Source organism: Pangasianodon hypophthalmus, chromosome 1, assembly GCF_027358585.1.
Source record: "Pangasianodon hypophthalmus isolate fPanHyp1 chromosome 1, fPanHyp1.pri, whole genome shotgun sequence".
NCBI lineage: Eukaryota > Metazoa > Chordata > Actinopteri > Siluriformes > Pangasiidae > Pangasianodon > Pangasianodon hypophthalmus.
The window spans coordinates 12,675,796-12,689,910 of NC_069710.1; the positions used below are offsets into that span (position 1 = coordinate 12,675,796).

A 14,115-nucleotide genomic window follows, 5' to 3' on the forward strand; every position below is an offset into this window, starting at 1 on the left:
AAATCAAACTTACATACATTTTAAACAAATTTGGTGTGTATAAAGCATACAGTGGGCTGTAGGCTATTTATTTTGACTGTTTGAAAAACAAAACCCGCTCACAAGCCACGCCCACAAACAACAATGTTAGTGGAGGCAAACTACAAGCCACTTGAGAGATGTCCAACACAATAGTGAGAATAGCCCAACAGCACTAGGACCCAGAAGTGTCCTTGCTAGTAGGCTTCTCTCTGTGTATATGCTGGCACAGAGTGAGTGTTCAGAGTAAGGCTGGATCATCTCTACCTCACCTGTCATCTCCTGTCCTGTTCCGACACTTTTTTTTTTTAGTATATTGCTTGCTCTACTGGTAGATTAAACACAAAGTCAGGATGCTAGATGCGATTTAGATCCAGTCAGACAGAACATGTGATTCCTTAGCTGTCTTCATTTCATTATTATTCCATATTCAGATTTCTTTAGAAGGATGGTGCTCTATAAGGGATTAATAGTTCACTACTACTCTACCACTTTGTGATCCTCTGTTCATGACTTGGACCTCTGGACTGGATATCATGATGCTCCTGTGCTCCTATGTGTGTATGTTTCGTAAGTGAATCAAGTGAGCCTATCAGAGACAGTGTCCTCATCTCATGTGCATGAGGTTGCACGACTGATTTAAAGAACCATGGGGAACGCTTCAGGCGGCATGGAGGTGTCGCCCAGCCGAGAAGTGAGAGGGGCCCAAAACTCTTTCAGCCTCGGGGGCTTGAAACAACCTCCTGGACCTAAGCTGCCCCTGCCTTCAGAAGAGGAGCTGGAGGAGAGGTTCAGCTTGGTCCTGGTGAGTACCAGACAATACATGTTTCTGTGCTTTTACTGCTTTCTATGACCATAACAACATTTAACAAAACAAAATGACAAATTTAACAAGAAACCTGAATGACAAACGGAATGCAACACGAGCACCTTAAAGCTGGGATATGTGACTTTGCCTTGTTGTCCTTTACATATACATGATAATGTATGATGTTTGCCTGAAAACTTGTGCCAAATCCGACTTGACTGTTAAAATTTATAGAATTTATACAACTTATATTACAATTTTTCATTTGTTTCATTTGTTTTTATCTATTTGTAGTTACATTTAAAGGTGTAATAGTAAGGTGTAATAGTAAGGTGCAATAGCAAATAGATATTTGTTTTTCTTACTAGTACAACTAACCTGGAAAAATATGAAAAACATTATAAAAAATGATGGTTTAAGCAATGACATCAGCACACCTGGATTACAAGGCTTAGAAAACCCATTTGGAAAATTGGCTTTGGGTCTTTGGATGGGCCTCCAATCATTTTATAGAGACCACCCATCTCAGTCTGAATTCGGCAAGTGTCCAGCGCAGCCAGGTCATTCTCCTGTGAGAAAAAAAAAATTTAAAAAACTTAACAACAAGAAACATACTAAATAAATACTTCCAATCCACAATATATACTTCCCAAAAGTCGAAAATATTGCCTAATGCACCTTTAATGTTGTGCGATGTCCATGTAACAAGTTAGTTGTTACGACTTATGTCGTAACAATTAACTTGTTATGACTTATATTATAGCAGCCTGTTATCTGACTGTTAAGCCTTATATTATAGCAGCGTTAAACACCGTTTCATCACCAGCATCTTTATTCTTTACTTTATCTTTATGCGAATAATACAGCTTGTCATGTTAAAGAGAGCATGTGCACAAAAATGTAAACAGGAAATATTTAAAAGGAAAAATTTTTTATATTCATCTCTAAAAGTGGTTACTATTGATGTAATCACCAGTCAAACACAGTCATAGAGAAACTAGAATGCACATTATATTTATTAAAATATTAAAATTGCTATCATTTTTGTTAACGTGTCAACCCCAGTAACGCAGAAAGATTTAGGCTTTATTTTTCCTGATATTTCAGTTCCGGTTCCTTAGTTGCAAAAGAATATTTGCATACAAAAACGGTGGATAGGAATCCAAGCTGCATTACACAGACTGAAAGCATGCATGTGTATGCAAAACAGGATTCTACTGGACTACCAGTCAGATCCAGTCAAGATCATCAGATGATCTCTGTGGAAGTATGAACAATATGTACCATAGTGAGTCTGTGACATCAACATCATAATCTAGACATGCCAGTGATACTGTCTGCATGTTACCTTGCTAGCATTTTGCATTTTCTAAGAATCACAAAGCAGATTTGTGTGTAAACGAGCCAATAACCAATGTAAAATCAATAGACAAAAGAATTGCAATACAGTAAAAATAATATGTTTACTTGTTGTACAGATAACAAATAAAACACTTGATGGCATGCTGTTATAGGAAAATAATCAACAACAGGGTGGTGTGATGAAGGTACTGAGTTACTGCAGAGGGGCAAACTCTGAGTCATGAATTACACATAGGTAATTTTAATAATCCCAGTATATCAACGTAGGCAGTTGTATAACCCGACTCTGAATACGAGGAACTTTTCCTGTGTAAATATTGACGTCACTTTCAGACTATGAATACGGCCCATTGTGTATAATCAGTTTAGCAATGGACATGTATTATATTTCTGCAGATATCTCCCAAAAACTGGAGCGGTCTTAGTACTGAGCCTTGAGGAACACCATATTTATCCTTTTATTAATAAGGCATGAGAATGGACCTATTTGAGCATCGCTAACTGTCCTGCAGATGCTTCTCCTTTACATAGAGAATATCATAAAGCAGAACTGGTAGTTTTAAAAAATATCAAAATAAACACTGGAACTGCAATAAATAACATTAATTTTGTTGATACACAATAGCATTTGGTGTATACTGGATACACTTGGCCAACTGCATGGTGTTTGTATATAATTGTTGTGCTAATGTTTTGTTTATCAATATTGTATAGCTAGAATACTCACAAAAAACCCACAGATTTGTTTTGTCCTGAGTTTAGTTCAGGATAATTATCACGACTGTTATGTGCTTAATGTAATTACGATCTTTGTGTTATCGTATATAGTTCGCTTGTGGCACAGCTGTTGTATGTGGAGAGTCACATTCAGTTACCATGTGGCTTTTTTCTGCGCTGCTTTCCATATTAATCAAATCATCTCGTCCCTGTGCTAACCACAACACATAAATCAAGCAGGCATGCTAGTCAGTACCGCTCGTATTTTTACTGTGTTGCTCCCATGGATCAGACCTAACCCTACTCATATATTACTTTTTAGACTTACAGCTACCAAAATAGCAATTATTATTATTGAATTATTATTAAATCTAACAGTGTTTATTTATATTGAACCAAGCCTAGGTGTTAATTCAAAATTGTAGCTGTGAGTTTAGCAACATTGACATGTTCTGTAGTAGTGGACACTTATTTTTTGCATTACACTGATGTAGTGATCATTATAGTGATTAATTATACACTCACTGCCTACTGTAATAGGAACAGCTGTACACCTGCACATATAGCTTATCAGCCAATCAGGTGGCAGCAGTGCAATGCATAAAATCATGCAGATACATGTCAAGAGCTTCAGTTAATGTTCACGTCAAACATCAGAATGTGGGGAAAAAATCTCAGTTATCTCAGTGACTTTGACAGCACCATGGTTGTTGATGTCAGGTCGGTTGCTTTGAGTATTTCAGAAACTGCTGATCTCCTGAAAAAAAAAAATCCAGTTCTGTGGGCAGAAATGCCTTATTAATCTTGCCTTATTAATAAGAGAGAGAGGTCAGATGAGAATGGCCAGACTGGGTCAAATAACCACTCTTTACAATCATGGTGACCAGAAAAGCAAAAACAGCATGCGTATTTGACTTGATTTGTTATAAGTCTTTTGCTTGGAAATGCATGTATATGCTTCATAATCAATAGAATCTCATTAGAGATTAGTAGAGGGGATTATTTAAGAGAGAGGTACATTTAATTATCCAAAGGGCCCAATCAGTTAATGGAGTGAAACATGGTTAAGGATGGTTTATAACTAATGGATTTTATACCCCTGGTGCAGTTTTTTTCCCCAGAGGTTTGTAACATAAGGCCCCAAAAGTCTGAGTCCAACAACAGTTTTGATTTCATCCTTTATTAAAACCAAATATCTTAAACAAGATTATATCTGTAACAAGGAAAGCTCAGGAAGAGTGTCAAGGATTTTTTTTTTGCCCAATATCCAAAGTGATTGTCGAAATCAGAACAAGATAAACACTATTAAAAAATGAGGAGTACTAGGAAGCGATAACCCAAGCAAAGCACAGGTTTATATTAATGCGCTCGTTTCTACAGTAACAACTTACACAGGGACTTACATGATGGACTTTCTATGTAAATGGATGTTAAAAAGTATATAATGACATTTTCTTTGAGAAGACATTTATGTAACATTTTGGAAGGATTCTCCAGTGTCAGTGCCAGTCAGACGTAAAGCTGTAACTTTTACAGCTGGGAAAATCTTTCCAGGTTCTCGGTAACATGACAAGCTGCATTTTTTGTTTGTCTTATTAACAAATGCTATAATGTAATGCTGTGATAACAGGAACTAACTAGCTTTCATGGATGTTCCACAACATTCAATGTAACTGAAAATGGATAAAAAGTATGATGTGTCAATGTTTAACAAAAATCTATTACTTTTGACAAATTTCTTTGGTATAAGAGGAATAAAACACTTCAGGACATGCTGTTATGGGAGAATAATCAGCTTCTTCACACAATTGTGTCGTTGAATATTTTCCTTTATCTGCATGCCCTGAAGTGTTTTATTCCTTACTAATTAATCAGCTATCATCACTGTGTGTGTGTGTGTTAGAATAGTAAAGACCTTGTTCCTGCAACGCTGATATTTGTTTATTGATCTGACATTATTTATCTATCTCTAGCCCCAAGCGGAAGAAAGATTAATGAGCTGTGTTTTACACACACATACACATACACACACACACACACACAGAGAGAGAGAGAGAGAGAGAGAGAGAGAGAGAGAGAGAAATAGACATTATGTTTGTCGTCGAGTCTTCTGCTGCCCACTCTCATGTCCTATTAAAGAAGAAGAACAGAACTATTTTGGGGGATGTTAAAAAAAACAAAAACAAATGGGTGTGTGAGTGTCTGGAGTGAACTTGTGCAATCCTGGCAGAATGAGAAATCAAGAAAGTGTGTCATAGCGTTATCCTAAGGGTGTATTGCTGCAGATCAGTAAATCTTCTCCCACGGATCTGATATGTAATACAGGCCATAGCACTATGCTAATGAGACCACACTCACAGGAACATGTGTGGGCGTGTGCCCAATTTTTAAAGGTAATTTAAAGTAAAAGTGGTTCCACAGGAGAATTGTGGGTTTGTGGCCATTTTTAAAAAGCAATGTAATTTATACAGAATAGAATTTAATTTAATTAGGATTTTTTGACTCTAATCCTGACTAACTCATATTGTTTATAATTGTTTACACCTGGTCCTAGGAGGTGGGGGGACTCTGGAGAACCCAGAGGAAACCCACATGGACACAGGGTAACAGAGAGGCAGAGTAACCCAATCTCAGGATCGAACTGGAGACCCTGGAGCTGTGAGGTGGCGATGGTACCCGCTGCAATATCATGCTGCGTTTTTAAATTGAGTAATCAAAATTATTTTACGATGATTCACCTTTGTCTGAGCGGGTTTCCTTCTGGTTCTCTGGTGTCCTTCTTTTAGATACGTAGAGAGTGGACTGAGTTGTCGATGACAAGGTCACTGTACCATTTCAGAACAATAAGCAGTGTATGAAATAGTTTGAAATACTTCTGCTCTTTATATTATAGTCGTGCCAACATCTAGACTTTAGCCATAACACTTATAATTTTTGATCCCTTGCTATGCCGACTGATGAGACCAAAATTTAACAAATACTGTTCATCACACTGAGAACAGCAATCCCCAGAGTGAAGCATGGTGGTTGTAGAATCATGCTGTGGGGATGTTTTGCATCAGCAGAGTCTGGGAAACTAGATAGAGTTTAGGGCAAGAAAGATGGTGCCAAATACAGAGTAAAACTAGAAAAAAAAATCCTTGTCCCAACTCAAATGCTAAAAACCAGACTAGATAGTGCAGCCCAGGCCTGAAAAAAACAAGCCTGATGATAGTAGTAACCTCATTGGCAGATCAGTCCTTTACATGCTGTGTTTTTCTACAGACATCAAGAGGTACCATCAAAAAATGTTGAGAATTCTGAAGAACAAAAGTGAGCAAGATTCTTCAGCCTGAACATCCGATCTGTCAAGCACATAAAACCTGTTTTTAGCTTCTGGTTGAAGTGGAGTTGTTGACATGCTACATCTCAGTAAATACCTGTTAAAAGATGATTTGTTTTTTCAGAGAGTCTGTGAAGGGAAGTTTGCATTTCAGCACAATAGAAAGTCAGAACACCAGAACACCAAATAATATTTTATTTGAATGCTAGCTAGTTTTCGTTGTCTCTTAGAACATATGTTCAAGTTCATTACCTTCTGACCAGAAACCCAGAGCCTTAACCCTTGAGTCACTGCCCCATTTTTTTTGCATATGCTTTTTGTGCCATGCAACGGCACCCCTGGTTAAGGTTAAGGGGCTTGCTCAAGGGCCCAGCGGTGGCAGCTTGGTGGTGCTTTGGCTTCTGATCAGTAACCCATAGCCTTCACCGTTGAGCCACCACTGCTCTGGAGCTCAAATGGAGCTGTTACCATTTTTAGACCCGCTTCTGTTGTACACTGAGGTGATAAAATATTCTTTCAAATGTATTCTACCCATTTAAAGGAGAACAACTACTTTGTTTATATATTGGGAAATATTGCAGGTCTGCAAAAAATTTATCTGTCTTGAAGTTTACTTGGTGTTATACCTGATACAGTAAAGGATTTGTAGTCTGTATGTTATGGAACTAGTGTGTGTGTGTGTGTGTGTGTGTGTGTGCATGTTGACTCAACTCCTTTTAAAACTGTAGATCATCTCTGGTCGCAATATTACTCGCTCTTACGGCAACCCCCTGAATAATGAATGAACAACATGTGTGTTTTCATTAGAGGAATTACTTCATGCACGCGCACACACACACACACACACACACACTTGATCCATAGTGAACACAGGCAACCTCTGGGAAAACTGGGATCCATAAAAAGTGTAATAAGAAGAATTTCTATGTAGAGAAATGCTCAAAAATTACAATCCTTTAACATCTTGGGAGGCATCTTAAGTACACAACATTAACATGTGTCTGGCTAGCATTTTTATTGTCTCTTGATATGCTTAACTGCGATGTGACTGACACTTATATGATACTATTGCACTGGAAATTTTTTTATTTCCACATAGCTGCACGTTCATGATCCGTGCTACTGGTGCATTACTACCACGTTACATATTAATCAGCATAGTAAAAATCATTCTACTGTCAGCTAGATCATGCCTGAGCCTGTGTGTAGTGCTGCAAGTGGTGGGATTTGCATGAGTAGTGCACACTGTAGTTATTGCATCAAAGTGCATCAGTTTGCCATGAATAGCATTAAATTTAAATATACACACAAAATGTAAACCTCTGTTTTGCAAAAGCCAATAAGAAGTAGTATTTTTTCCATCTTTTTGGGTTACTAAACCTGCTTGTCTGCTGGGAAAACTATGAATAAACACCAATAGCCCAGACAGGAAATCTGCTAGTTATCCAGGCTAGTGATTTCCCTCCTGGGTAGATAAAAAAAAGAAAATGGATTTGAATTGCTGAAGTATATGCTCAGTTTTGCAAGGACAGATTAGATATACACAAGCATGGTGCAAACTAAGGCTAATAACTAGAAAAATAAGAAAAACAAGAGAAGAAATATTTGATTTTGCCCCATTAAATGCCTTAGTTCTGTGAAGAAGCTGGAAAAAATGTGATTTCCAATTTCTCTTTCCCATTCATTCTTATTGTGTGTCTAGAACTCCATGAACCTGCCTCCTGATAAAGTGAAACTGCTCCTCCAGTACGACAGCGAGAAGAAATGGGAGTTAGTCTGTGACCAGGTAAGCACGTCCACACATACATTCTTGATTAATTCAGGACTGTTGTTTAGCATTAGAGAGGTGCCCCTTATGAACCCTAAGAGACATAAATGCAGAATCAGACAGACATAAATGCTGACTCTGTCTTACAGTGGCCATATTGTTAGTGGCATGGAAACCATGCATTTTTTTGGTTCCACCAAGAAGTCTTCTGCCTTTTCTGCAAGCTTGGGCTTATGCAAACCCAGGCCATTATGGATGCATTTTCAGTTCCTTGCAGGTACTGTAAGGCTGTGTGGGGCACTATGTAGACTAAAGGGCATGACTATTAACTGGAACAGACTGAGAAGATTAATGAAGAGAATGTATTTGCTGGGCCTCAGTTGAAAACACAGTCTAATCTGTAATGTATGTACCCATATTGTCATATCAATATGAAGCATTGGATGAGCATCAAACTGAGAGGCTGGCTGCAGTCAGTTCATGAAAGACCAAACAAGGATCCCTGTTTCACTCACTTGAAGATGGTTCTATTGCATCCGATTTCCTTGTGGTGGTGATCTCTGTCTTCAACCCTTTTACCAGTTCTTGAAGTACCCAGTACTCGACAGGTATTGGTACTTCACATGGTTGGTGCACTTCAGTACTTGGTCCCTCCCTTTACTGCAATATAGCTGCAAACTCAGTAAGGACATGATGTATGTTGGTTTTGTGGTCTACGTCCACTGGGCCATGCTGTCTCCAAACTTCTTTCACCAGTTCTTCTTCTTTGTGCACCAGCAAGGCTTGCTTCATTTTCACCTTCCTTTACTTTCACTGCTTTATGAGGTTGACTTGGAAATGATATACAACTTCCAAGTGATAAAACCTAGGTTAGAAATGACAAAAAAGCAAAAAAAAAAAAAGCTTCTTAGTGGAGACATCTAGGAGAAGCAAGACTTTCTGGCCAGATTGGTATTCCCCCTCTCCCTTTTGGTTAACTTTAGGGCCTGCTGTATCCTTGTGGTCTCTAGTACCTCTCAGAATGGATGCATGGGGTCTACTGTCAGTCCAGTTAGCTCATGTTATTCAACCTAGGTCCTGAGGTCATAAGGAGGGGCACAAAGCAGTTCCAAGGTTGGCAGAATATGTCCTCAGGCAGTGGACAGTACCAGCGGAGTTGTTCTGGGGGTCATAGTTTCCATGAAATTTCTCAACTTTTGGTTTCTGGTACATTGTCATAGGTCACCAATAGTGCATCCTTCGGGGCGTTGAAGATGTCAGAGCAGTTTTTTCTTGATCAATTCCTGCATACATCTCCAAGGCTTTGACAACCAACTGACACAAAAGCTGACATGCCCACTTTAGCTCTGGCTTTTCATATAGTCCGACTATAATAATGGAGGAGGTAATTTTCTTGTGCCTTTGTGGTACACCTACTGTGCTGGTTTGGGGCAATGGGCTAGAATCAGGGGAAGTGTCTGGGATAGATGGCAGATCACTGGGCTGTAGAACATTAATTGCAGCTTAGGCCTTGGGCAATGCCTTGTATTGTGGTGTAAGGTCCATTTATGTACCTTTTGCAAGTAAACTATATCGACATTTCCAGGTGAAAGATACTTATTAAAGGTGCAACAGATATACCCTTGAGGGTACCACCAGGAAAGGTATGACTTATTTTCTGAGAGTGTATAGTAGAGTCAGATTTGTTTAGTGGCATTCCAATGGATGCAAAACCAAGGCATGAATTTTTGGTGCTACCTAACTTGTCACAAGAGCCTGCAGTAACCATTCCCTGAGGCCAAGTACTGCAACAATAGTGCCTCCTTTAGAGAATTGAAGATGTCAGTGCAGTCTAGATCCATTCCTATATACACTTCCAAGACTTTGCCAACCAACCAAGGCAAAGGTGACATGATTGCTTTGCCCTGGCTTTGCCTACAAGCAGAATATACTGTAAAAATGGAAGTCATTTTCTTGTGTCTTTGTGATACACCCACTCTGCTGGTCTTTGCAGTGGCCAGTATCAGGGGAAGTTTAAGGGATCGATTCAGCATTTTAAAGGCTCAGTCTTGGGCTAATGGAGGCAGATGGATTGGTGCAGTTTCCCCTTGCTGCTGAGGAACTGAAAGTTTAATGTTTGTTGGATTGGCTCATGATTGACGGCAAGCTCCTGTAGGTAGATTTGTTTCCTTCTTCACTTGGCCTTCATCATCCGTGAATGGAGACCTTTTCTGGTTTCAGGTGCTTGTGGCTGGACATCCCACTTCCAACAAGTCTCTACTTTTACCGATCACACAGACATCAGGAACTAGCGTTTTTGGTGTGAGAGGTAAAGTCAGTGTGAGAGTATTACGTGTATATACGAAGTTTGAAGTTGGCTTAAATTGAACTTCATAAAGGTAGAAAATGCTCTCACAACTACTAGTCTGACAGTTTGAGTCAAATACAGACACTGCTCATAATAGGGTTTTTTTCTTTATATTTTTTTATTATTTTCAAACCAATTAAATAATGGATATAGAGAATTTTCTGTATATGTGCAAGGTGAAGCTTCAATTCCACTATTTTGCATGGTTTTATTTTTGTTGGTTTGTGATTTAATGTTTTAAAGCAGAAGACCTGGCAAGACCTATTAAGAAATATTTTGATGCTTACACTTATTTCAGGTAGATTTCAAAGTAGATGCTTCTGCAAGATATTTTGGGATTCACTGGGTTTTTTTTTAGTGGTATGCTTTTAACACATTAGTTATGCCTTACAGTGTGCCTCTTTTACTGTAGCTCAAGAATGGTAATGCAAATAATGTATATAAAATTATTTCAAAATAGTATCAAAAAGATACCATTATCTCTCTTTCAGTTTTTTTTTTCATTATGCTCAACTGTAGAGGCATGTCCTAGATGAAACGCAGTGTGTCTGCTCTGTCCTACATATCAGTGTGTGTGCATGCATTCTTTTCAATAATTGGAGTGTTTTATACCTCCCACACATTCACTGCATTAACTGTGTGTGTGTTTAACTGTGTGTGTGTGTGTGTGTGTGTGTGTGTTATCTCTCCTCAGGAGCGCTTTCAGGTAAAGAATCCACCATCGGCCTACGTGCAGAAACTCAAGAGCTTTTTAGAGCAAGGAGGCAGCAGGAAGGTGTGTGTATGTGTGTGTGTGGAAGAGATTAAATTTTATTATTAATTTTTTTTTTTTGCTGAGTGTGTGTGTGTGCGTGTTTAGGTGGGCATTTGTGTGATTTTATTCATTTCTTCCTGGCAGTGCAGTTGTATTTGCCTTAGGGAGGCTAATACAGTATTTTTGTCTCCTTAATATCTTTGGGCCACATGGAGGGGAAAAAAATATTGGTGCCTAAATAGGGAAATGCAGTAAAAATCAGCTCATTATGTTTTCAGTGTATTAGGAATCACTTAGTGTGTTTATATTTGTTCTTGTGCATGAGAGAATGTAAAAAGTAAAATTAAAGGCTAAATACAGTAAAACTGAAGTCACCTTGACACATAACTGTCACACACAAATATAGCAATACGTGTATGTGTGTAATAGTGTGTGCCATGCATATTAATGGTACTCATTAACTGTGTGCCAGTTTAAGAGACGTGTACAAGAGGCCACCCAAGTCTTGAGAGAACTGGAAATATCCTTAAGGACCAATCACATTGGGTAAGAAACACACACACACACACACACACACAGAATTTACCACAACCATACAGAATTAAACCATTAAACATGAAAGAAACTGGGAAAAATGGAATTGTAGTGGATGAGAAGACTAGCCAAAATGTTACATTTTTATTGTTTATGTGAAACAGGATGGGGCATGATGTTACAGGAAATTAATCAATGATGTTGTTTTGTGTATGTTCCACAACATTAAACGTAACTATTAACAGGTGAAAAGGTACTATATGTTGTTCTTTAATTATTTAAAAAGTAATCATTGGCATATTTCTGTGGTATAAGAGGAGTAAAACACTCTGGGACATGCTATTATTGGAAAATAATCAACTCCTGGGTGGTAACAGTAACTCCACTTCGTCACATCACCCTATATATCCCTATAACAGCACACCTGGAGTGTTTTATTTCTTACATGAAATTCTCAAAAAGAATTTTGAGTTAGTGGCAATTTTGTTTTCATAAAATGAAAAGTTACATTTAATTGATTTGTATTGTATATAATGTGCTTGCCATTTAAATTCAAAACCCGATTCAACCAAATTTGTCAAATTTAATGATGAATGCTTAAACATAAAGACCAAAGTAAACATATGTAAAATATGACAATGTAAATGTCATATTTGTTTTGCAAAATATATTTTTATGATGTACACTTATAGCTAGAACATTAAACCTAGCTAATAAATCTACCATATCAGCATTTACAACATCAAAAAACATATAAAAAAAACAGGTGGTGATGTGCTGGAATGACCTTTACCAGCAAAACATCATTCTTCTTGTTAAGTGGTGAGAATATTTTTGGAAATGTCCAAAATGTCCTCACTTGCTTATAATTACAGTGTTGTCAAAATGGTATAATTGTCTAACAGAGTCTCTGTGTCTCTGTCTCTGTCTCTCTCTCTCTCTCTCTCTCTTTAGCTGGGCTCAAGAATTTCTCAATGAGGAGAACAAGGGGTTGGATGTTCTAGTCGAGTATCTTTCCTTTGCCCAGCGCGCTGTGCCGTATGTACACTTACATCCACTATTAAACAATAATCAACAAGCTAGCTCTTTTAAAAGGTATCAGTGTGTCAGCATTCACGTTTTTGAGAATCTTTAAATTTTAAAAAATCATAAACAGGGTTCTATTTGAGACATCGGGACATATTCAGAGTTGGTGCCATATGTTCAAAAGTTATGTCAACGTTTATGGTGAGAAAGTTCCTCGTGGTCAGAGTTGAGTTCCTCAGCTACATAAGTTGATTTTCTGGGCTCACCATTCAGGAATGTTCAATAGGATCTAGACCATTGCTATTGAACATAAACACTTAAACGTCTTTAAGCCTGAAAAAATGGGACAGAAGATGCAGACTGAAGAAGCAGATGATGTTTTTTGTTTGGAGTCAAATGTAATGTGATGCAACATAAAAGCAAGAGACAGTTTCATAATGAAAAATAAAAAAAGACGAAGAAGTTGATAATATGATGGAGAAAATGGCAAGCAGTGAAAGAAACATCTATTAGGCATCACATTAACCACTGCACATTTGGTTTAATTGAACAATATGGTTTCCACTCTCATTATCCAGCAGCTTATAAAATAGCACTTGATCCAGCACAGCCTATTATTTTGCATTTCATTGTTTTATGTCATGCACTAACAATCAATAGTAGGCACAAGATACTGAATTAAGGTCATGATATCATGACATCAGTCTAATTAATAATAAATAAAATGTCAAATGCATAAAAATGATTACACTGTTTTGTATTTTATTAGAACTAAAGTTGCATTCAACTTGGTATTATTTTAATATCCATTTAATTTAAGTTACCAGTGGAATAGATGTATAACTGTAATAACCATAATATTTGATAATAAGAGTGGACTCCCTGCTTCAAGTCAAGTCAAGAGGCTTTTTATTGTCATTTCAACTATATATATCTGACGCAGTACACAGTGAAATGAGACAACGTTTCTCCAGAACCTTGGTGCTACATAAAACAACATCGTCACCTCACACAACAGTTATATATTTGTTTTTACTTATAAAAAAAGATTATGTTGGGAATTATATTTGATAAATATAATTTGGCATACTTGTATAAGCTGTTGTTAAAATGAAAGCAGTTCTCAGATGTAGACTTTTGGATGCTATTTAATGTAAATGTGTTTTGTAGGTATGACTTGGACTGCATGGATAATGGGAGCTTTGACGAGAAATCGGCAGAAGACGGGACATCAAGTGCCACTAACTCCCCTACTCACAATTCTTCACACACCAACCGCTCCTACGCAGCACGGTCAGTCGCTCCCAGCATGCTCTCCTGCATGCTCTCCTGCATGTACACTTGGGGACTTGATTTTCTTGATTTCCATGACACATGTCATAAACTACAACCTCTTGCTTCTATATGTTTATTAGCATAGTGTTTAAGGGTGGAGGAGAAGAACACACACACACAGCAC

General features: G+C 37.8%; 1 protein-coding gene across 5 annotated transcripts in view; it reads left to right on the top strand.

Annotated features, from left to right (window-relative positions):
* The first annotated feature begins 239 nt into the window (after window positions 1–239).
* Window positions 240–14,115, top strand: part of fmnl1b (formin-like 1b) — a 39,656-nt gene continuing 25,780 nt past the window's right edge. For 2 of the 5 annotated variants that reach the window (XM_034311206.2, XM_034311310.2), the window contains exons 1-6: window positions 240–823; window positions 7,930–8,013; window positions 11,037–11,117; window positions 11,569–11,642; window positions 12,585–12,668; window positions 13,827–13,949. In XM_034311206.2, the coding sequence (XP_034167097.2) occupies window positions 668–823; window positions 7,930–8,013; window positions 11,037–11,117; window positions 11,569–11,642; window positions 12,585–12,668; window positions 13,827–13,949 (602 nt within the window). In that variant the 5' untranslated portion in view covers window positions 240–667. The remainder of the gene's footprint in view (window positions 824–7,929; window positions 8,014–11,036; window positions 11,118–11,568; window positions 11,643–12,584; window positions 12,669–13,826; window positions 13,950–14,115) is intronic. The other 3 variants (XM_034311174.2, XM_034311273.2, XM_034311164.2) reach the window with 2 other exon arrangements.